Below are 24,845 nucleotides of genomic sequence, written 5' to 3' on the forward strand. Positions count from 1 at the left end.
AACAGTAACTCACTTTTATCAAGCGCAAAATGCGCCCTATCCTAAACACCCTGACCACCCGTAGTAAAGTCGGCGACACGGGAAAATCAATCATGATGTCTTCCATCAAAATGCCGAGAATGGAAGCCAACACTAGTAAAAAATCGAACACATTCCACGGGACCGTGAAGTAGTGATACCTTAGTCCTATTATCTTGACGATAGCCTCTGCAACCACAATATATTTCAGTGTTGCATTTTTTGGGTGATAACTACTTACCTAAACCGAATACTGTAGTGAAAAACGCGTTACTAACTTCTAAAATGAAGAACACAGCATGGGGCTGATTGTAATGTTCGATCCCCATCGATAACATATTGAGAAATATCAACACGAATATTGCTATTTCAAACCTGCGCGAGTTCGACAGGTCGTAAAACATCGCCAGAAACTGGTTCATGGGTCTTTTAATGACCTTCTGGGGTTTTTTCCTACCCAGCTTCTTCATCGCGGTGTAATAGTGCTTCTGGCTTTCGGTGAGGAACATCTCCAGTACCCCGCCTTCGTACTGAAATCACTTTTCAAAATTTGTCCCACCGCTTCGATCCCTTCTTACCTTTTTTTTCAACATGTTGAAATTATCGATGATGACTCCAATGAACAAATTCAAAGTAAAAAAAGAACCACAGACTATGAAAATAACAAAGTAAATGTAAGCGTAAAGGTTCGCCTCGCGTTGGGGTTGCAGGTCCACCCCTCGGGCGTCCACGGCGTCGGCCATTACTTCCATCCAACCCTCAAATGTGGCCTTAAACAACGATTCGAAGCCTTCTTTTTAAACCCCAAAGGCGGACTTACCACTTGGAACAGCGCAAGATAGGCGATCCCGACGTGATCGAAAGAAATCTTCGAGTTGATCCAAGTGTAGTTTAGAGTTAGGCAATCCAGGCGAGTGTTAACAATCTAAAATATATTACAATATTGTGACGATTTGTTGATTAGTCCTTACTTCTATGGGTACTAATTCGTCATTTTCGTCGAGACATTTGTAGAATTTACCCCGGAAAAACTGTACACCCATGATGGAAAAAATCAGCCAAAATACTAGACACACTAACAGCACGTTGAAGATGCTAGGGATTGCGTACATTAAGGCGTTGACCACGATTCTCATCCCTTGCCATCGGCTAATGGCACGTAACGGTCGTAAGGCTCTTAATGTTCGTAATGAACGTAAAACTCGCAAGTTTTCGTTTTCCTCAATCAGTAAGCTGAAGAGGGAGACCTGGAATATAATAATGAGAGAAGATGCCAGGCGACGCCTTATCAAGGCTTATAAAGACGAGAATTTGTGGTTACGATTTATTCTTATCAGTATGTACATGGGGAACTTATGACAGTGAATGCATGAGATCGAAATATGCACTGTTCACAAGGAAAACAGCAATTCCATATAAGAAGGTGTTGATAAAGCCGAGCAGCCCGGCAATCATGTCAACAAGTCTTGATTTGTTGATCGAGTCTAGCGTCTGAATGAGGGAAGCTAGGGCGTAATCTATGCAAGCGACACCAATAAAGATTCGTTCCGCGATCACCCAACACATCACCGATGTAATAATATCACTGCCGACCGCAATGTACAGAATTATCCAAATTATTGTGCCTACTAACGCCGTAAAAACTATAAAACGGAAAATTGTTCCGGTAGGGTAGATGGGAGAAGCCAAAAACCCACAAAGCGCACCAATCAGGAATTCTGCCACTTTTAGTAAACCTCTAAATGTTTTGAAATGGTCGAGATTTCTTTTTAAAAAATCTGCAATACTGCGCAGGCTGGTGGTAGAGTCCGGCGGAGTTGATGTCGCCGACTCTTCGTCCAGTTGTAACATTTTTTGTTATTTTTTGACTCAATGTTGTCATAATGACATTAAGTAACAACAAATTTTCGCCTTTTCAATTTATCTCAATACTTACGAAAACTATTAAAAAATCTAACAAGGTCCAAAAACTGGTGAAGTACTTGTGGAACCCCAACGCGATCCATTTTAACAACATTTCGATAATAAAAATAATTGAGAACGCTAAATTCGTCCAGTAGAGAACGCTTTTCAAGTCCGGACTTTCATCCAAATGAATGTCCTCAAAGCACAGTGTCACACTAGACGCGAAAATCAACACCAAAATAAACCACTCGAATCCGGGAGTGTCAACAACTCGTAAAACCATCGTCCTTATCATTGTCCACTTTTTGCCCACACTAGTGTTCAAGCAGTAATTGAAACAAGCGCACCTGCAAAGCAAACATTAGTGTTGATCGGGGCACAGTCTTGCAAAGTTACTGTTGGTAACAATGATGGGGAAAACAGTTTGGTGGTACTTTAGGCGGCTTCTTGTTACCGAAACCGGGAAAGTTCCCCATTCCGTCAATGTATTGCCCTTTGGAGTTGCGTCGGCCACCGACGGTTAGCTCGTCCACGTAGGACACTAAAGTCTGCCATGGCTTCTGGCTGTCGTCTTCGTGCTCTCCTCTCCTGTTGCAATTTTTATGGGAATCCGGACATAAAGCGGACTCCTCGTCGTGCTCCGTGTCGGCCGATGTTCCCCTGTCAATGTTTTTCATCTCCACACTTTCGGTGTTTTCCTCTGGAAAATCCGAGACTCGTCGTTTGGAGGCCATGCGGAAGTGATTCTTACCTTTACTATCGTTCGTAGTTCCTCTCCCCGAAGACATGTTCTGTAGTAATCTAACGTCAGTCTTTTTGTTTTCGATGAGTCGTGTCTTCTCCGCATTATCGCTCTCTTCTGAGTTTCCGTTAATCAACGTCGAATATCTCCTGGCGTACTTTTCCTCATTCTCCCCTTCTTGTATTGTCTAGAACCGAGTTATTGTTTCCATTCCATTTGTGGGTGATTAGGTTTACCTGATAGTCGGGTGGATGATCGTAACTTATGATCGAGATCGGCCTATTCATCGCTTCTTGGTAACTGCGTTTGTCCCTCGGAAACCCAACAACAGTTTCCTGTATCGCTTTAGTTGTTATTCCTGTTGGAAGAAGGGTCACGTTAGATCGACCGAAGATAATAAATCTTGTCAACAGGTTCTTGCGCCGACATCGCGTATAAATTGCCGAAATTAGGAAAGCATTAAGTTGAGCGTTAAAATAGATACATAATACGAGTCGCGGCTGCTGCAATTACCATCGTTTTGTGGGCTTTATCAAACTAGGACGTGACACGAAGGAGCATAAACAAGACAGAAATCGATATCTCGCCGTTGCAACCGTCAAAAGGATAACGAAATAATGCAAATGGAGCTCGTTAGAGAGCTGTAAAGGTTTACCGGAAATGATTTTCACATCAATCCACTGAGCGTAATGTTTAATAAATAATTATGAATCCCGGAGCTGTGAAGTTCCACAATTAGGAGCCGGCGAATTAATTTTTATGAAGAATTGCTCTCCGGCTTTGATCATGTAAATGGTAATTTGTCTCTTTGTTCCCTCTAAGACGCCTAATTCGTCACGAAATGGCTGTGGCTTTGCAAACGAACATAATGGCTAAATACCTGTTTTGAACGCTTCTTCCTCAGCTCGCCTCTGCATGACTTCCCGGACAATCTGCTCCAGCCGTGAATTGTTTTCGTTTTGTTTTTGTTCTTGCATTCGTTGCTGTCGCCGCTTCCTGATCAAGTCCCGGATCCGTTCAAAGCTCTGAGCTAATTTCGACTCATCTCCAACTTCCTGTACAACATTTTTGTTTGTTTTGTGAATTACTCTCCAGCAGGGAGATTGTCTAGATACATGCATTCTGGCAAGTTCCTCAAAAGTTCTATCGTTATTTCGTGTTTTCCAACTCGGTCCAATGTGTCAAGTGGGTAACTTTTGATACAGTGAAAATGCATGTTTTCGTGTTTTCTCTAATTTCTAAACTAATTGCTAAACCACCAATTTAATTTGGAAAACTGGCGGTTTATTTTTGCGCTACGTTTATAGCGATTGCGTTTGGTGTCGTGATTTGCAGTTATTTTTCAGCATTGTCCAATAAGCGAAGCAATTAAACAGGAATTAGTTACTTACCTAACGCATAACACATATATTTATGTACATTTCGCTTGCAAACGACAATATCACAGGGATTTAGAACTTGTGCAATATTATCCTTGTTAGAAGAGTGCATGCACACAAATTAAACAACAAAGAGGTAATAATTAGTCGAACAAAAACCGATCACAAACCCGCTCCCGGTCTTCTACTGGATAACATAAATTTGGTTCGGGTCTACATAAACTGTGTGTGGGGAAAAAATAATAAACCTGTGAAGAAGAAAAACGTAAAGTAACATAAACGGACATGCAGGTGGGGTGTGAATCGATTCGGTACCTCTTTTCGCGTCTTGAGTTCTTCGGAGTTGAAACTGTTGAGCAACAAAGCCAAGAACAAGTTCAAGACCATGAAGTTCCCCATTACTAGAGTCGGAAGGAAAACGGCGAGGCACGTGCCAGGACCCTGCGATTACGAAAATTACTCGGTGCCGCATTGGGGGCGATTCTCACCTCAGTGCTCTCCGCCCGCATGCAATCCCACAAAGGCTCGATCCATTCGCCGCAAAGGATCCGAAAAATCATCATGAACGAATGAAAAAAATCAGTGAAGTTCCATCTAAAACGGAAAACGCAAAACTGTTACAACTGAAATGTTTACTTTTAAGAAATTCGAGGAAATAGCGTCCCTCTCTTAAGTGTCGGTCGTTCTGTTTTTAATTATCCCAACAGAACAGTTTCATCGGTCGTAAAAAATATCACCCTCGTAAAACCCTTGTTCCTGTCATTTTGTCGCCGGATTAAATATGAAACAAGCCCGGAATTCCAGCCTTACCTAGGAACGGGATCGGGATAGAACTTCTCCGGGGTGTAGTCCTTGGCGAAAAGTTGCATCCCTATCACGGCAAAAATATAAATGACGATAACAAGTACGAAAGTGAGGTTCCCCAAAGCTCCTATCGTGCTAATTATGATGCTGAGCAACACTTTCATGGTTATCCATGATTGAGCCAGCTTCAGAACTCTCAACTACGGATAAAACTAAAGTCAGGAAACGTCTAGTCGGTTTTTCGACTCACCAATCGCAAGCCTCGCAGTACCGATAACCCATCGACAAGTTCGAATATCAGATCTAGAACGCTCGCCGAGACTATAATTAAATCAAAGATGTTCCAGCCGCAGTAAAAAAATTCCTTGCTAAGCGCCATCAGCTTCAGGCAACATTCGAACGTAAAAATGGAAGTAAAAACCTAAAAATAAACACGGATATCAGCGCTCGCGTTTTAGTGAGCAATGTATAATTAAACGGCTTTAATTGGATGAGTTTTGGCCGCACAATTGAGCTGATTGAATTGCCAACCGAGGGAAATGGATAATAGGCTCGACTCACTTTATTGCCTATGTCTAGAGCCTTGAGCACGTCGTCGCTCATGCCGTGGTGCTCCATGGCTAGGAACATGGTATTGAGCACAATGCAGACCGTGATGGCGAGCTCGAAGAGAGGGTCCCGGACTATTCGATAGAGGGCTTGCTGAAACTGCAGCCACCCATCGTAGTCCACACAGCACTGTTCACAGCCGGAACAGTTCCGATCCGGAATCTGGTCGTCTACAATGTATTTTTCAATTAACCAAAGGGATTCAATTGGGGCGCTGGCGCTTAAATGGCGAATTTGTGGCCGTAAAGTTCAGAAGGGTTAGTCGGGACAATTAAGTTTTTCGTGGTTTAGACATTGTTGGAATTGCCGAAATTGGATGAGACGGGAGAGGTGAAAGAACGAAATTACAATTCCCTGGGGCGAAAATTCCAGGGCGTTATCTCTGGAATTAATTCTCTCGTGTGTTACGAATTAACTAAAATAAAACCAGCGCAAAATGGATCAAACACGTAATCATAAGTCGCCAGGTCTTAAACACTGTCGTACTTTTTTAGCGCCGATTGTGAAGTCTGCTTTGTTTGATTATAGAATTATAATTTTTTCTGCACTCACCAATGACGACGATGTGTGAGAGATAATCCGGCGGAAGGGAGTACATCTGCTTCTTTTTCTTGCAGCTTCCCACCCCGTTGCACTTGATCACTTTGATTTCCTTCGGGCTGAGAGCCACCGTAACAGGTGTCACCTCTACCCTTTGCTGCAACAGATTAGTCGAATCGATAAAGCGCTGAACTCGTACATCACGAGCAAAAACGCACCCGTGGCAGCTGCTGCGGTAAGTGCGAGGCCACATCCTCCGACGTGGCGTCCCCTTCGGTTTCGTGGTCGTCCACCACGCCGGAGTCGTCCAGAGAGGACTCCCGGTTGTTCCCCTCGCCGCTGTTGCTGCTCGCCTGCCGGCTGCTGAGCCCAGTCCGCGTGGGCGCTGCTCGAGAGGGTAGTAATGAGGCCAATAAGCAATTAGCGGGCTTACCGAGCGTGTTGGAAGGGTGCAGGGTGTCGGGACACCTGGGGTCGGAGAGCTGCACGTGGCGGGGAGGCGGCAGCGGCAGGGGCAGCATCTGCGGGCGTGAGGAGCTCCTGCTGTGGCGCGGGCTGGGACTGGGACTTGGCGTGACGGACCGGTTGGGCTTGGGCGACGTCTTCGCCGAGTCTTTGCTGTCTTCCTTGGCGTTGGCGGCCTCGACGGCGGCGGAGCTGCTCGGGGATTTGTTCGGGTTGTTGGTGCTCCGGTTCCGCTTTCTCCGTCTGGTCTTTTTCCGCGTGTAGGACGACAGGAGGACGCCTTTCCGCGCGTCGATTTTTTTGATTTTGTGCTTCGACAGCTTTTTTACGTTTAGACTCGAGGGGTCGAAGCTGAACGTGGAATCCTCGCGGTGATCCACGAGTTCTTTCTTGCGTTCCTGGAAGCGTCACAGTTTGTTAGGATTGTGCTCGAGCAAGAGGAGTCCTCGTTACCTCTTGCGTTATTTCCGCTTCCTCTTCGTAACTTAGCGCTACCACAGCCAACATTAAGTTAATTAGGTAAAACGAACCGAAAAAAACTACCACTGTAAAAAACGAAACACTTATTGGACCACACGATGACAGCACCATATTGTAAACGTTCTCCCAGTAGTCGAGCGTGATGAGCTGAAAGGTGGTGAGCATCGACCAAAGGAAATTATCGAAGCTCGTGTATCCATGGTTGGGGTTTTCACCAACGCAGATGCACGTGTGTGTCGAGGGGCAGTGTCGAGAGCCCGTCACGTTGCCACAGAGCAAGGGCTCGCCGGTTTCGTTGCGCACTATCCAGTTGTTTGGGTCGCTCGTCCAACTACAAAAACGCAAATTCAAAGAAACGAAACCCTGTTAATTGAAACAAACAAAAACTAATATATGCTCCACTCTTGCGGGATAAACCATCGAAACCGCAGCAGGGAGCTGCTGTGGACATGTAATTGAAAAGTAATTTACCGAAACTGGCGGAACTTTTACCGCGGAATTGAAAGATTAATGGAAATTTAATAACAAATCATAACATCGAATGTTTTCGGGTTGCAAAAAGCTGATCAAAATAGGGGAGAAATGTGAAGGGCGATTGATTAATAAATAACTGATAAATGATTAGTTTACAAATGGAAGAGATCATTTTTGAACATTTTAGTTCGGGAAAACAAGCATACACGAAATCTTACCTAACTATTCGCTACGCCTAATCAATTTTTTGGCTAACTGAAATGCTTAATACCTGCTTAAATAATAAAAACGAATAGATTTAGGAGAACAGTCGTTTATCGGAATCTTTTGTTGGTTTGAACGGCGCCATTTGTCACAAGCGAGATGGCACATCGGACATCATCATCATTCACCCGCTTTTATTCCGAAATACGAAATTTTCAGCGGATAAATGAGGCTAATTCGGTTTCCAATGAATCAAAGTCTCTTTAGTGAAAAGCGCCCTCGGAGGCAAACAGGTGTTCGAATCCCCGATTCGAGATCCAAAGCACCGTTGTGAAAGCTTTTATTACGTCATGCAGAAAAGCCGAAATTTTGTACAACATACTTGAACCAGGTTTCGTAGGTAGCGTTGTGATCCTCCATTTTTAGAACGCACTTGTTGCGTAATTCCCCCTTGTAAACTTGCAAGGCGAATAATGCGAACACCATCAAACAGAAAATAGTTAACGTCATGACTTCCGCGAGCTGTTTGAACGAATGGAGAAGCGCGTTGATGATGGTTTTCAAACCTGGAACAAGAGAGCGAAATCAGTCTACATTCAGCCTGTCAAGGGTACAGACCAAAATTATAGCGTGAATTAATTTTAATAAAGAAAAAATACGGCTCATGAGTGTCATGTTTGTCTATGGAACGCGCTGCACAATTTACTCGTCGTTTGTTTGACGATCTTAATCTAGGATTGTTGACAAAACTGTCTACGACTTTGCCACTTCCCATGCATTCCAACAAGGCTAATAATCCTCATGAAAATAAATAACGTGACTACTACCCCAGTTGCAAATCCGCTTCTGTCAGTCGTACAGTGTCGCTTTACTAACATGCACCGTTTTATCGCACTTGCGATAATTTTCTCGCGTGTGAGTCAATCCATATGTGTTGTTCTTTCAAGGGCACTAATCTAAGGCTGGTATCGAAGCGGAACCACGTTTTGCTTTCTAACCAGTAAAAAATCGCATGTGAAATTAAAGCACACTTTTTCTCATTCGTAATATTGTAATAGGATCCTTTGTAGGATCATATCGTACGACTTAAAATTCTGAGGTTGAAATCAGTATCGTACAGCTCTCCCCCGCACTAATTGTCTCTAGATCAGATTTATTTCTTTTAGGGAGAAAGGGATATTACCGTTTTCTATTACCTGTCTAGTTATACCTGTAATGAAAAGGATCGATGATGAGATTGCAGGAAATTGTCTAGGGAAATTGAAACTGATGGACCCACCACTGAATAAACACTGTGCTATATACTAGATAAATAGGTCTTTTGGTTACTTTTGTTTTAAGATTAATCAAAGCGATAACAAATTTTATCCCTTAACACATTAGAGAAACATAAATTTGCTTAAAAGATAGGCAAAGCTGCAGGAACTTCTTTATTTGTTTAATCATAATAAAACCAATGTAGCTTGAATCACGTTTATTTTCATAAATAAATAAGTATGAGTATATTTGTAATTGAATTGAAAGTTAATCCAATCTCGCGCAATACTTGTCCAAGGGAGTGTTTACCTTCCTCAGTTCCGCGAAATATGTGTTCGTAAGATCATCATCAACCGTTTCATTGCAAGTTGTTGAGTGGACAGCCGGAAAAGAACAGACCGGGACATCCCCCGAGACACAACCATCTGACGTTTGAACAGTTGCATTCATTTCGTGCAGCTGGAGCTGCACTTGATCTAAACAGAGGCATTTCCACGGGTTCCCGTCCAAATTCACATTTTTGGTTTTAACACTGATCCACAATTTCGTGGACACCGCGTTCAAATAATTTGCGGCGATAGTCAATGAATCAATCATAATCACGTTCGGGAAGCTTCTAGGATCTATAGTTTTGAGTCTGTTGTATCTCAACCCCAAATATTTCAAATGAGTGATGCCTTTAAAAGCTTCCGGTTGGATAACTTCCAGTTCATTGTAGTTGAAATAAATCGCTTCCAGCTTTCGGAGCTCGAAGAACGCCCGCCTTGGCAAAATTTTGATTTTGTTAAATTGGAAATTTATGATTTGCAGATTTGTGCTATTCGTGAACCACTGTGGCCGCCATATTCCCAAGTTGTTGGACTCGCAAGAAAGCCGTTTTAAGTTGCTTACTCCACTGAACGTACCGTCTTCAATTTGTCTCAATTTGTTGTGACTCAAACTTAATGTTTCTAATTTCGGCGCCAACAAAAACACGCCTGCAGACACATACGTTAGGTTTCCATTTAGGATCTCGATCGTTTTGAGGTTTGGCACGTTTCGGAAAGCCACAGGATCGATGCTTTTAATTTCGCAGTTATCGAATGTGATTGTATGGAGATGTTTCATGTTTCTTACGGAGTCTCGGCCCAATTTTGGTATTTTCTGGTGCTTGATGTGGGCTTCAGTGATGACGTTCTCGAAAGCTATGCGTTCGATGCACCCAGTGATGGTAGTGTCGTAGGGGTTTCCCCGATCGGGGTGCACTTTTATTGTAACATTTTGGAAGGAATCGCATCGCGATGAAACAGTTATTTTAATAAATAAAACCACAGTTAAGGTCAAGACTCGCTGCATGGTGCACGTGAAAAGTACTGTGTGGAACTGTCTCATATGGGAGCGATTTCAAAGAGGTCGAGGTCGCGGTCAAGTGGGAAGTCCGATGACAGCATTGCTTTGTTTTGATAATTCTGATCAGTGCATTATACCCAATAAACAAGTACGAGTATCTCGTTTTATTTCCATTTATCTCGTTGTGAATAACATTTCTCTCACGAATCTTTCGGATAAAAAGGCAGTCGTAATTTATTCTCCACAGACAACATGAGCAAAAGCATCTGTTTATTGTTAAGAATGTGCAGATCGTAGTTGCAAGTCACTTAATGTTAATGTAAATGCGGAATGATGGAAGTGATGGATGGTTTTAGCCTAGAAAATGGATGGATTGTTTAAAAATTGATTCGTTGTGGATTGAAACGTGCAGTATTGACGGTGAAAAACAGGCCCGGTCGGAAGTGGAACTGATTCTGCTATAAAATCTTAAACAGGCTTTTTTCGTATGCATTATAAAAATAATTACATTTGGTTGAGACAGCTAACACACATCTTTGATCCGGAACCATCGGAAACAGGATTCAATAAAGTAGTAGGTCAGAAATTGGTACTTTCCTCGTTTTTTTTTCCAATTTTTGGGTTTGCTGGTTTGATCTGACGTGGCCTATCATTTTGAGTGAGATTTGAGTTTTTTAAAAACTTTGTTTTATGTGATTTTAAATAATGTTCAAACCACAACATAACTTTTATTAATTAGAACAAAAAAAGAACACAAAACTGCGTTCTATCCAGCACCTATTATTTGTATGCAAAGTCGCCAAATAACGACGCTTTAAGCGCGGCTTTGCCAACTTTTAAACGACCTATAAAACAAAATTCATTTTTGCATGTCGGTGCCCACACGCCACACTTTTGTTGAGCAAAATGCGATTCAAAACAAAGTTTTGTTTATTGTTTAAGTTTTACAAGCCATTGGTACACCTGTAGCTCCAACACTTAATTTTTATCGTTACATAAAAACTTTACCAGCTATAAAATCACTATCTGAATCACGTAATTACCCATTATGATGGTACATAAAAGTGACCGCGGGATAGCTTGCCATTATCGACACTGCAATAGAGGCGTATTTCGCGATAAATTAGTTTTATTGCTAGTGTAAAAGGGTGAGCGGCTAACCTGGGAGAATCGAGATGGTCTTGAGGGCTCGTAAGACGCGAAACGTTCGCAGACCGGCGAGGTTCCCCACCTCCATGCCGATGGTGGCGTAGCCGCTGGTGATGACGACGAAGTCCAACCAATTCCATGGATTCCTTAGATATGTGTACTTATTTAATATAAAACCTTTAGCGATGCTCTTTATTATCATTTCAGCCGTATATATGGCTAAAAAAATATACCTGAAACAAAGAAAATACTGCAATATTTTTCAAAGCTCGCGCAGAAATAAGAAAGGGACCACGAAATTTATTGCGATTTTAGTGGCAGTTTGAATATCTGTAGAACGCTTAATGAAACGAAATGTGAGAATTTATTAGTAAAATTTACCGACATTAAGCAAATAGCTATAATTAATGTAATAGCGCGATGCAGGCTGAACTAATTTCTCGCTTATAGTATTTCCCAAAGGAGGTACGTATATTAAGAGGTCTGTTAAGTAAGAGATACTTCAGAAATTTTAGCCTTGGTAGCATCTTCAAAGTTTTAAATTCGAAGGGTGGGTGTCATTTTTAAACAAAAACACTTCCTTAATTGTTAGAAAGAAGGACAGATTAACATTTAAATTTTATCCATGAAATATTGATTTAATGTTTTGTACTTGAAAAGCGTACAATAATATTAGTAGAGAAGTAAGATGTCTTACGTCTTCGGAAGCCGAGCAAAGAGAATTATTGTTCTAACGACAGATGTGCGTTACATTTGGAACAAAATAGACATTTTCAGCAAAAAATCGGCAAAAACGACAATCCCCATAAAAGCAGATTACAAGGGATAGACGAATGATGGATGGATGGAAAGTGTTTTTATACCGTTGTTCACCGTCCTTTTCATCGCAGTTTTCCAGGTACTCTACAAAAGGCCGAAATTATTATTACAACTGTTATTTTTCCGGAGAAAAACTTTGCTACGTAAATGCCGTTCGAATTATAGTTTGTCATTTTATTGATCTGTTAATATTGTTCTTGGGGTCAAAGCTCGATTTCAACTGGTAGCGGACTATATTCGACTGGCAATTATTTATGGCTCCGGTCAAATTAAAGCTGGAAGGGTTGGCCCTTAACCTCCACATGCCAGTAATTACCCCGTGAATGAGTAACGAGCGCTCGTATTTCAACTCCATAATCCCACAAAGTTAACAATGGACTTTTATCGACACTTCTTATCGATTTAACAATTAAACTAGTCAAGGACTTTGTCTAACTTGATTTTATTGCTTCCATAACAAATGATAATGAGTCTTGGCTTTGTAACATTGTTGGTTCTGGCCAAGTGTGACAGTGCGTCGTTTCCATAATAATTAACAACAACGTCGGCTTAATTAAATAGAAAGTGCACTCGTCTGGATCTTAGACTCGGATATGAACAAAGTGTCATCAACTGAACAACAAGGTAGTTGCGGATTACGACCAAGGAGAGCGAATCTCATTATATTTTTCCATCTTATCTTAGTTCGCGCCACTGTTTTCAGCTTTTTGTAACGGAAACTTTGTGCGAGACGGAGAACAGCTTCCCTTTAAACTCTTAGCAGTCGTTTTTTCTACAAAATTAAACAGCAGTCTACAGAATGGGTGCTGCTGTTTAAAATACTGCAATTTCATTGAATTTGTACAATTTGCTTTTTGTGTAAAGATGAATAAATAAAAATTTTCATCAGCCTCGAAGAAGCGTGGAATTTTAAATGTAGATTTATTAGATTTATCCCTGATTGGGTATGTTGTGCTTCCTTATATTATAGACTGATATATGACGTATTTCAATTGATCCGTGTAATTGGCAATCTCGGGTATCAATCGGCTTTTCGTATAATCAGGAGTTGTAATATTATTCTCGGTAAATGTACATTTTATTTAGCTTGAACAGTCTAATAAGCATAGGACATTTACTGAATTATTCAGCCTCATCATTTGAAAATATAATTAGATTTTAATCTTGCTTCACCTTTACGTAGGTGTATAATTTTTTAAACTGGGTATAATTCTATCAGCATTTTGAAAATTAATTTGTTTACCGTAAACTCTGTTTCTACACAAGTGATTATATGTAATTACTCCTAGATTCTGGGTCATGCAAAAGCCTTTGGAGACCCTGGAAAGACATTAGGAACTTCTGTATGAATAGATAATTTAATAGTACAACGTAATTATGTATAATGAGTCATTTTGCTCACAAAGTGTAACATATGTATGAACACATCCTGAATACATTCAAATTTACAAAAGGTGTAGGAGACGGCGAAGAGATAAGATGCAAATAACTGTATCGTGTTTCAACAGATTATTAGATTAACAAAAGATAGTAGGACTAGATTTGATTGTTTATTATTTGTCTGAAATCAGTTACATCTGATATTGATTGCGTTTAGATAATAATGAAACCCTTCAAATAATTTTTAGACCCGGCGCATCCACCATTTTTGTCGAGTTATTTTTAAATAAATTGTGTACAGTACGGGCAACCACAGTGGAAACCTTATCCAGCTATGTTCTAATAAGAAACTTGTTTTTCCTAACAGAAATGTGTTTTTCCTGGCTACGTCATTTGACTCTTTTACGAAATTAATCAAAATAATTTTGAACTTAGAATTTAGAGTCTGTCTTTATTTTATTAGGAATCTTTCTGAATTATATAAAACAAAGAGGTATATCACTGATTTGCAAGCTTTGCACGTAATCGTGATTCATTGATTTTAAATTTATAAGATTGTTGAAAACTAATGGCACAGTTTGCATTTATCTTACATTTCGTAAACATATTCGGATTTGCCGCTTCAACTATAACACAGAGGAAACTTTTTTAATAAAATATTTTTTAATATTAGTATTCTACTATAAAATTATGTGTTTCTGCAAACATGGAATACGGTTTACCTTTATTACGTGAATGACCACAAACCGGCACAATTTGTCCACTTACTTTACTTTTCGTTGCTTTACAATACACATTTATACTTTTTCTTTAGAAAATAAAGTTATATTTATCATTGATTACGTGTAGATAATAACGAAACGCTTCAAATAATTTTTGGATCCGGCGCCTCCACCATTTTTTGTCAATTAATCTTTAAATAAATTGTGTACAGTACTGTATGCACAGTGGAAAACTTATCTAGCTATATTCTAATAAGAAACTTGTTCTTCTTAAAAGAAATTTGTTTTTCCGGGTCAGGTTATTTGACTATTTTACGAAATTTATTAAAATAATTTAGAACTTGCATCACTCCATTTACACATTTATCGTACATTTACCCTATATTTCGTGAACATAATCGTATTTGCCGCTTCAACTATAACACAGAGAAAACTTTTTTAATAAAATATTTTTTAATATTAGTATCCTATTATAAAATTATGTGTTTCTGCAAACATGGAATACGGTTTACCTTTGTTACGTGAATGACCACAAACCGGAACAATTTCTCTACTTACTTTACTTTTCGTTGCTTTACAATACACATTTATACTTTTTATTTAGAAAATAAAGTTATATCTGTCATTGATTGCGTCTAGATAATAATGAAACGCTTCAAATAATTTTTAGACCCGGCGCCTCCACCATAATGTCAACTAAGTGGTTACGTTTCTCTAAAAAATGAACATGCTTTAATGTGATGTTCACAAAAACATTGTTTTCGCAGCAAGTTATTACAGAACGCCATTACGATTTACACTTTATACTTGTTTGGAATAGCTGTTCCTACTTCAAGTCGGAAATAAATAACTATAATATTATGATTTATATTTTTACTTGTGCTACCTAGGTTTCTACATTAGGTAGAGGTGGAAACAGAGTTTTACTAGTAAGTACTGTATGAGCTTGGGCGATCTAATTATTGTTTAGATACATTGACTGGAACGAAGACAGTAGCAATAACGTAGGAAATTAACAACACAATATTTGTTAATGTATAAAAAACAGGTTTTTTATTTATTTTCACAGAAAATATAAATTAAATACCTATGTTTTGTGTTAGTTATTTTATAATTTTTAAGTTCAAAGGAGATAAAGTTGATTAGTAAAATTACAAAGCAGTTGTGAGTGAGTATATCGACCTTCCTGAAGGAGTAATGAAACCAATGAAAGTTAAGACAAGTTTCTACGCTCGCTTGTAACACTGGAGAACCTAGATCAGAAGCAAATACTAAATACTAGTAGATTTTTTCTAAACTCACTTAGATAACAATTTCTGTATTTTTGCTGGCTATTATTGATCCTTGTTTTTTGTTCTAACATAAAGGTGAATTCAACTACCATTTATTCCTTGTATTAAATATTTTATGTGTAATTTCCTCCCCTACAAGTCCTCGTTTAACCGTTATTTTTATGACAAATATTCATATAAGTGCAATGGAATTGATACAATTTGCGATATTCCGGTCGCGTTTGCTTTTATTACTTGCATGATGCCTTTCGCAGAATCTCTTTTATGGCAGCGTCAGAAGGGGAGATCCAGCATCTCAACACCAGAACAAACGATCGCCTTCCATTGTTTACTTATCAAACTAACCTGAACAAACAGAGGCATTGTGGTCCGTAAAAACGCCCTTCCAAGGTTTACTCCGGTCATTTTGGATCTTTTGTCTCTTGTCATGATGCGGAAGCTGCCAGCTCCGGTTACGTTATTATTGAAACGTTTACCCGGTTGAAGGAAGGATTTTCCATAATATTTACGTGCGCTGAGCTGGAATTGTCCGGTAGAGACGTGCGTGTGAAATAGAAATGAGAGGTGCAAAGGAATTGGGTTGGTTCATTTGAATTCCGGGCAGGGCGGAGCACGCGGTGAGAATTTTCGAGGCCGGAGGTGATTGTTGGGCCTTTGAAGGAGTGATTGCGTTTGATACTTACTCGGCTTCTTCAATAGTTTCCGCCATGGCAAGGAAGACGCAGTTGAGCAAAATAGTAGCCATAACTAAATAATCGAAGTACTGGTTGGTGGACAGGTATATACACGCTTTCCTAACTGAACTAAACGGACTGAAGAAGAAGAACGAATTGGTGGCGGTGAAACGGTGGATGTAGTTCTTGCGAAACCTCTTCGAAACCACGCAGAAGGTCTGCAAGGAAACGAAACAGATTAGAATATAATGGGAAGTAACGAAATTTCTGCTCTAATTTGAATTATTCAACGTTTTCACGAAATCCGATTAGATGACTCCAGTCCAGAGTAAATACACCGCCATATTGATTTTACCATCTTGAAACGCAAACATTTTTTCCCGAATAAAATAATCTTGCTTTTGTTATTGTCGGGGGACTTGAGCTAATCTTGTACTCTCTTGAACCGCAACTCGAAAATTCTGTTTTTCCTATACAAAATCGATTATGGATTAAATTGAGACTCGATTCAGACAGAAGAGTTGATTAACCCGTAAGTGACTTCAAAAGTAATTTCCTCTGTCTGCAAGATTTATACAGCGGCGAATAAATATTTGAAAGCAATTTCATCGAGAGTAAATAAATAACGACCTTGTTTGATTCCATCAGCCCACATTTGTCTTTTTAAAAATATTTTAATAAGCAGGAAGTGCACCGATTCTTTCTTGGAAAATGCGATAAAACTGGTTAGTCGGCACATTTAAATTGAGAGTTTATTTTATAAATCTTTGTTGCTAACAAGAAATTATACATAGATGTAAAAATACCTACAAATTTGTAAAACATTTCACTTGTATCAAAAATTTATGTATCAGGGGCAGCACTCGAAATTCAACAATAGGGTTTTTGCAAGTATACTCAGTGTCATAAAAATTGCAACACTAGGAAGGAATAGGAATTTTTTGACGAAACTTGGCACAAACGTTAGACTATTAGCAGGTATTAAATGATTAAAATTTAAACGTTTTTAATCAGGGGGTAAAAGAGTTTTTAACACTTGAACTCTTTTACCAGCAAGTGTTCCTCTAATTTTTTGCATTCCTGACAATTTTTGAATTGTTTTGTTTTAATTTGTTTAGTTTTAAGTGTAATAAAAACGAAAATGTGTTTAGAGTTCTACAAAAAAGTAATTACCAACAATTTAACAAATTTTAAAGAAGCACAATTTTTGGGCTACGAATAGGGGTTTTTTCATTTAAAAAAATTGCTATTTATTTAAATAGTAATCCAAGTACCATTATGCGATGTTATATTGTTATCAATGGTAAACAGTCCGATGTGATAAAAGAAGATCTTTAAACCCACCCATTGGGCAAAAATTTGTCTTGTAATTAAATTATAGACTCCGAAGACGACCATTTTGGACTTTGCCACTTCCAAATTGCTTAATTGTTAGTAATTTTGGTTTTGTGGTCTTAAGGCCTAATTGCGCTTAATTAAGAAAAAACACACAAAAAGATACTTAAAAAAGCAAAAAAGTGGAAGAAGAACACTTGGTAGTAAAAGAATTTAAATGTTAAAAATTCCCTTACCACTTGATTAAAATCTTTTAAATTTTAATCATTTTTTACTCGCTAATAGTCGATTATTTGTACCAAATTTTGTCAAAAAATTTAAATTCCTCTTGGTGCTGCAATTTTTATGACATTGAGTGTATTGAAGGGCCATAGTTTGTATTATTTTTTGTGCGCTGAGTATTTATTTTACAAGTTATATACGTATAAACAAACAATAGGGCAAAGTGCATAGTTGGACAGTGACAGTTATTGGCAGGGGGCATTATGAGTTTATAACTAAGGTCTTTTCAACTCATGTGTTCGTGACACAAAGTGCAAACTACTCTCTTCTGTTATGTTTCTTTGGAATGCCGTACTTTGGTCTACATGTTATAAGTTTTTGACCTGACCAATAACAAAAAATCTTGCAAATAATTAATAAAAATACTATAAAAAAATAATATTTTTATAACATTGTGTAATAATTAGCATCTTTTACACACAAGAACGATTTTTCCAGTTTGGATTTTTGCTTTAAGTATTTTATTCTATTAATGATTACGGGTACTTGTTGATCTTTTTGCACTAAGCAACATGTATCCAACGACCGAAATATTCAGTAATGTTGATATTATAAGGAACTGGAATATAAAGTATGATTCTTTACGGCGTGAAGATAAAAAAAGAAAAAAATTAAAACCGTTTTTTGTTGACAAAATGGTATGCATCTGGGACATCTGCTAACAAGTGCATTGCATGTGCTAGAAGAAAATGTAAATTGATCATCAAAGAAAAACCGCCGTTTATTAAAGTAGGGCATGATCACTTGAAGAATCCATCTTTAATTCATTTACATAAATTGTCCCTCGTTTTCATAAAACTCCTTCTGAGTGTACGACTGTATTCAGAAAACACCGTCAATAAACGTAAATTTTTGCAACCTCTATTGCCAGCTAACGTTCGCACGGAGTCCCCTAACGACGTCCGCGTTTGCATAATGCAAAATGATCCCCTTACTTAGCAATTTTCCCCGATATGTCCAATCTGCTCGTGTCGTCATTAAATTTAATCAGATAAGATTTCGGTCGCTTTTTACGAACGCCGTATTTTCGTCGAAGGTGGTGCAGTAAATTTAGCAAATTTCTGCTTCTGACCGTGAATTCGCAAGGGTGTTTCCCTGTTAATTATGCAGGCGACCATGAAACCACGTGGAATTTTTCATTAAATGGTTCCGAACACCCATAAATCGCTATCCGGCGAAAAACTCCTCCGACGCTTTGTTTCTCTAAAATTAGATTTTCTGAATGAACCTGCGTACTATTAGCACAATTGGAAGTTCGGCATTTCCGGCCTGAAAAATCTCCTTTTGTGCGGAGGGGTCGCCTGCTGGGGTAATTTTAATCAGGGAAATTGATTATGATGTTGGGAGAACGATTTTCTTGTTGTTGGAGCGGAAGCTCGTTACGTCCCTGCTGATTTGACACATGAATGAACTCACACCAAACAAAGAACTATTTTCTACGAAAGATTAGCTTGCGTAATTTGCAAGAAAACCGGCGTGACTACAATTTGAAAAAATCATTTAGGAAGTTAGGTGTCTCGTTTTGTGTGTTTGGAGTTTCTTTAATTAATGTAAACAAGACTCGGAGAGATATCCCAGTGTACAAAGAGATTGGGAATAAATTCCGGGAAAGAAAACAAACATTTCGCACCTCGAGTCGTATAAAAACCAAAATATCACCACTTGTCAGAGTTCGGTATTTTTTCAGTAAATTTCTGTTCCGTGAAAGATCTACCGCCGGCGATACAAAACTCAAAATTGAACAATTTTTCATTCAACTCCTCGTAGCTGCGAGATCGATGCCATGTCTGACTTCTTCCTTGCCCACACTAAATTTACATTTCGGGGTGCTTTCTGTCACGCCAACTGCATATCAAAGACGCAAACGACCTCTTGTACCCATTCGTTTAGATGCGCGTTAATGCACGTGATTTATTTAGGTGTGTTTTTCGCGGTGGAACAGCCCAGATGCGATAGACATAAAGTCGAGTTTTTATGTCGGTTATGAAAAATGCGTTTTATGGGCGCCATTAGCAATAAAAGTATCCGACTTTGGTATAATTTGTCCGGGTTAATAGAGCCGGTTAAGTGGACGAGGAGGTTTTCGAAAAGTAATATAAATCGTATCGTCTTGCACCTGAATATGCGAAGAAGTTGGAAACACACTTTTGAACGTTTTATTGAACCGTTACTATTGACTGGTTACGTGCCGACTCTTGACACATTTTCTGAATGTTGTCTGTTTGCTAGGACGTTTGAGGTGTGAGAGGAACGCGCTGGCACAGGATTGCGAGCTGACACAAAATTTAAAATTGCGCTTGTTGTAAGGTGTTCTCGTAATATACAAATTTGCAAGCCCTTCGAAGTAACACTGTTGATAAATAAACGCCTGTTAAACGTAATCGATGTCCTGTTACCCGCTACACGCAATATTTAATGAAACAAAAGCACATTTCAAAATGTTCATTCCCAGTGGAACCACTTTTGACCGTTGACTCGTTTGGCTTTGATCGTGCAGACCTTTGTATTACAGTTTCAAAACACATATAGTCATGAAAATGTGAAAATACTTTATTTTTTAATCACTTTGGTGTTAACAATCGTTTCTATTACAACTCCAGTATAGTATATCCAGTATAGTATATAGTATATACGTATATAATAGTATATAGTATATACGAGTTTTATAAGACGTCCTATTGTGGCACGGATGGTTTTGGAGCACGGCGAAGGAGTGCTCCAATAGAATGAGTGTCACATTAAGTCTAGTAAAACGAGTGTAATATACTATTTTTTCTACTTTCTATTTTTGTTGTTTGTTTTTGCTTAGTTTAACTTATCAAAATCTCTTCAGACTAGTTCGTCTTAATTTGTTAATTATTCGGGCTTTATCGCTGATGACGCTGTTGACAGATCACACACTAGATTACAGCGATCACCCAGCCCAGCACTACCGATACAATTCCTAAAAATTTACTAAAAGAATTTGTGAAACCAAAGTAAAAAAATATTTTTTTAACTTTAGAAATTCTTGGCTTTAAAGTCAAGAACTCCCGAATGCGTTATTGCTCCCGTGTGTTTGTCATATTAATTTTCCGACGTTATGTGTCATGTGAGGACTTTAAGGGGCGGCCCCACGCTTTCGTGGCAAACGAAAGTAATTGCCATAAAAGGCAAATGAAAAAGGGTATAAAGTTGAAACATGGCGATAAAGCGAAGTACTTGAAACGTGAAATGATCTATTTTGAGTTCCATCGGAACGGTCCTATTTAGTCAGTAAATAACAAAGGAATTTGCTCTCAAAGCTTACAAATTATGGTACAATTGGCGTCTAAGAGACACCCGAAATGTTTCGAAATTTCCAACATTCGTGCTCGAAGCAATTAAACTTATGACAGTAGAGCCGTGATATATACCTAGACAACCACAATTCGCGCGTTATTCAAAATTACGAGCGTAGAGAAAAAAAAAACAAAACAAAGTTTTAATCGTTGGTACTCAAAGCTAACTTTTTACATAAATTTTAATAAAACCTGCTGCAAACTTTTCCGGGCAATACTGGTTGAACATTCGAATTGAATGTGTTTTTTAATCCCTTTACGATTGTGCATACCTGCGCGATTATATTCAAATCTCGGAAATATAAAATTGTCCAGGTTCTTAGCCAAGAATTTATGCATTATTGCCAGTAAAACTAATGAGCGAATTTGTTTCAACTTTATTGCCAACCTGCTTTGTTGCACCTGATTTATTGTATATTTTTACACCGAATTTTTTATAACAAATCCAACAAAATCCAGAAGACCAACAAGCGCTTAATAATTCCTGCATCATCGACAAATCTATTCTATTCCTGTTGAGGCAACAAAGGTAAGCGTTATATTTGGAATCGATAGTAGCTATTTCGAGCACTGAAAGTGTACGTAGATTTCTTGAACTGGAATGAAATTTGGTGAGCATAATTTTTCGTTTCAAGACAAATTCAAAAATTCAAGACAAAGACAAATTCTTGAATTTCTACTCTTATTAGTGCAGCTCTGGCGCAGTTTTAGCTCCCGTTTGCATGTTGTGCTATTATGGTGCCCATCAAGTTACTATCTTGAGTTTCCGGGTTAATAGAATTGTTGTATTGCCACTTCATATAAATATCGATCACCAAATGAGAGAGCTTGCGATTTAATTATAAACGCTTAATTAAATATTTTGTTATTAATTAAATCCAATATTGGGCCAAGAAAGCTTTAAACAACGCCTCGTTTGATTAAAATGGTGCAAAGTTATCACGTCAGTCTCTATCCACTAAACACCAGTCCAGTGTCAATCTGGTTCATTCGGCCAAACTCAATTATCCACATTTACTTCCTCCCAATTCATCAAAATTAAGCAAACTACCCCGAATCAATTCCACCCCGTGTGAGCTGCCCTCTTAATTCGCTCCACAGTCGCAGCCAGTCAATATCTGAGCGTCAGATGTTGCAGTGTTATGATATCAGGAAAACAACCGAATGAAGTCAACAACTTTCCACCTGCTCCACAGTAATTCAAGTGCAGGTATTTTCTTTAGGCTCTTAACATTCCAGTCGGTTCTTTGTTGGCATGTTCTTTGAGGGCTCTGCATGAGTCTAATGCATAATTCCATGTGAAAAATGAGGCCACACTGGTCGGCGCCCTGGGGAATACCGCAACTAAAGACGACTACACCTACCACCGACATTTCGGACGATTGTGGTACGGTGGAGGAATTCGGTCTCTGTTGCCCCCGGCAGGCTGAGATTTGATATCCTGGGATAGGGATGGACGAGGGTTATTAAAATGCTATTACGTTGGGATTTGCTTGTGTTGGATTGTTGCAAGCCAGTCTTGAGTCAAGGTTACCAGAAATTTTTTACCAAAATGTAATAAAGTGGAGACAATACGAGTATTGAAGTTTGTGAAATGGGAAAAATATTTTTGCAATTTAGTTGCTATAATTTTTACACCTTTTGGACTTTGAGTACTTTTGATAAGGAAACTGATCAAAAAAATTACCTACTATGGAAGTTTTTTGGGAAATTCTCTCTGGATAAAAAAACTCACTTACTACGAAGTGAAAAATGCAAAAAAGTTATTTAGAATTTTGGGTCATATTTTAATAAAAGCCATCAAAATATCCATTTCTCTTGTTTTGATCCAATTCTTTTTTGAACATTTAATTTTAATTTAATAATTAAATAATTATTAATAATTACGTAGGATGTACGTTCCAACAGCTGTGCTAATTTTATGTTTCTTTGTTACTTTTAAAAGACTTTTGTTCAGGTTTTAGTGAAATTGCAAAGAAAAGCTTTTATTTTCATAATTTGTGAATAAATGTAGCATTTTTCATCATTAAATTACAAGCCCCGTTTTCATTTACAGATCCTTAACAGATCTTTAATTTGATAGTCGCAAAGTGTCTGGTTATTGCAAAATTATAGACTGTAAACAAACAATTTCATTGGAGCAATTTGGTGCAATTTTACTTATTAATCAATATTGAAATTCTCTTGCACTTTAACTCTGCACGAATGCTGATTTATGAGTTTCAACATCGCATATTTCATACAGTCAGTCGTAATTTAACAATATGCATTAAATGATATCAGATGGAAGGATAAAGGTAAAAAATAACAAAAAATTATTCTTTTATTTTGTTCTTTATTTTTTTATTATTTGTCACCCCAATGTATTTTAATAAACTGTACTCGGAAAACAGTGCGATATTTTGTTATACCAAGGAACACAAAGTAGGTACGCAAGTATACAATAAATACTGACATATTTTATTATCTGTTATTTTATGGCAATGGCTGTTAAAATAAATAAAAGCAAACGACTGGCTGCTAAACTTAGACAAAATGTATAAGAAGCGTCGTTTTATTGTAGTTCGTATAATAAATTTCTAATATGTGCGATATCTACAACAAAGTGTAATGTTTTTCTGTTTCAAAAATGCACTTCACGCTTATCTATTTCTCATGTGTGTAGTGTGGAGAATTATGCCCATTTTCACGTATATTACCTCCTCTAAAATGATTTATTAAAGTTGCGAGTTGGGTAGCTTATTCATTACGAAATCATTTATAATGATTTATTTATATAACAGTACATGCAATGCAATTCATTTTCATTTAAATGGATCATTAAAAATGACCCGTACAAACCCAGGTTTATTAATTTAGTTGATTTTCAGTGAAACAACAGACTTTTGTCTGCTTGCTATAAACGATTTTAAACATATTTTGCTAAAAAGCGGCTTCACCAATAATTGAAATATGTAGGATACTTTTTCATTATTTATAATTCACAATTCCGTTTAAAATTTTTTTATCCGATTTTGCCCAAAAAAACTTTAAATTGAATTATGTTGTCAAAAAATCGCTTTACAGCACCCCCATAAAGCGCAGATAATCCCGGAATTCGTGCGAAAATTTAATTTATCTAAAACGTAGCAAATTCGGTATCTCTTCCATCATCGAAATGGATTTATATCCAATTGCACACACGAAACGGCTCCAATTTCTGCAATTTTCATGAATTTATGACACGTAACGAATCTCGCACTAATCAGCCGTTAGTCGAGCATGCTACTGGCTGCGAAATTTCGCCCAACTACGATAATAAGAAGATACTATAATAGTGAACATGCAAGAGTGTCTCTTCCATTACCATCACCAAAGATGTCTAAATGTATTACAGTGACTTGTTTATGTAACAACAATATAGAAAAAAGAATACAGTTGTATTACCTTTGAGTTGCATCTACGCAGGCAGAAGTGAAAGAAGAATTTGTAGTGTACTCAGTGCTATGTATTTACAAGACGAAAGAATAAAAAGTACAGCTACCAATACATTATAAATGTAATTAAATCTACAGATGCTTCGAAAAGAAGAAAACGCGAAGAGCTCGTCCTCTGAGCTGTCCTAAGAACGAACTCTTCGACGTCATTGGCTTATTACTCACCAAATAACGCAAACTTTACTTACTG

General features: G+C 38.2%; 1 protein-coding gene across 4 annotated transcripts in view; it reads right to left on the reverse strand.

Moving 5' to 3' along the window:
* LOC664574 (sodium channel protein 60E) overlaps window positions 1–24,845 on the reverse strand; it is a 59,353-nt gene that overhangs the window by 4,517 nt on the left and 29,991 nt on the right. For 2 of the 4 annotated variants that reach the window (XM_015982117.2, XM_064355803.1), the window contains exons 2-24: window positions 16,252–16,460; window positions 11,368–11,588; window positions 8,003–8,186; window positions 6,916–7,273; window positions 6,431–6,860; window positions 6,216–6,382; window positions 6,010–6,154; window positions 5,410–5,627; window positions 5,099–5,269; window positions 4,855–5,048; window positions 4,533–4,638; window positions 4,360–4,485; window positions 4,215–4,292; window positions 3,546–3,720; window positions 2,902–3,023; window positions 2,675–2,852; window positions 2,320–2,623; window positions 1,955–2,270; window positions 990–1,265; window positions 839–943; window positions 597–788; window positions 260–548; window positions 14–207 (exon numbers count right to left, since the gene is read on the reverse strand). In XM_015982117.2, coding sequence (XP_015837603.1) covers window positions 14–207; window positions 260–548; window positions 597–788; window positions 839–943; window positions 990–1,265; window positions 1,955–2,270; window positions 2,320–2,623; window positions 2,675–2,852; window positions 2,902–3,023; window positions 3,546–3,720; window positions 4,215–4,292; window positions 4,360–4,485; window positions 4,533–4,638; window positions 4,855–5,048; window positions 5,099–5,269; window positions 5,410–5,627; window positions 6,010–6,154; window positions 6,216–6,382; window positions 6,431–6,860; window positions 6,916–7,273; window positions 8,003–8,186; window positions 11,368–11,588; window positions 16,252–16,460 — 4,758 coding nt within the window. The remainder of the gene's footprint in view (window positions 1–13; window positions 208–259; window positions 549–596; window positions 789–838; window positions 944–989; window positions 1,266–1,954; window positions 2,271–2,319; window positions 2,624–2,674; window positions 2,853–2,901; window positions 3,024–3,545; window positions 3,721–4,214; window positions 4,293–4,359; window positions 4,486–4,532; window positions 4,639–4,854; window positions 5,049–5,098; window positions 5,270–5,409; window positions 5,628–6,009; window positions 6,155–6,215; window positions 6,383–6,430; window positions 6,861–6,915; window positions 7,274–8,002; window positions 8,187–11,367; window positions 11,589–16,251; window positions 16,461–24,845) is intronic. The other 2 variants (XM_015982120.2, XM_015982121.2) reach the window with 1 other exon arrangement.

The sequence above is a fragment of the Tribolium castaneum genome, chromosome 3, assembly GCF_031307605.1.
Source record: "Tribolium castaneum strain GA2 chromosome 3, icTriCast1.1, whole genome shotgun sequence".
NCBI lineage: Eukaryota > Metazoa > Arthropoda > Insecta > Coleoptera > Tenebrionidae > Tribolium > Tribolium castaneum.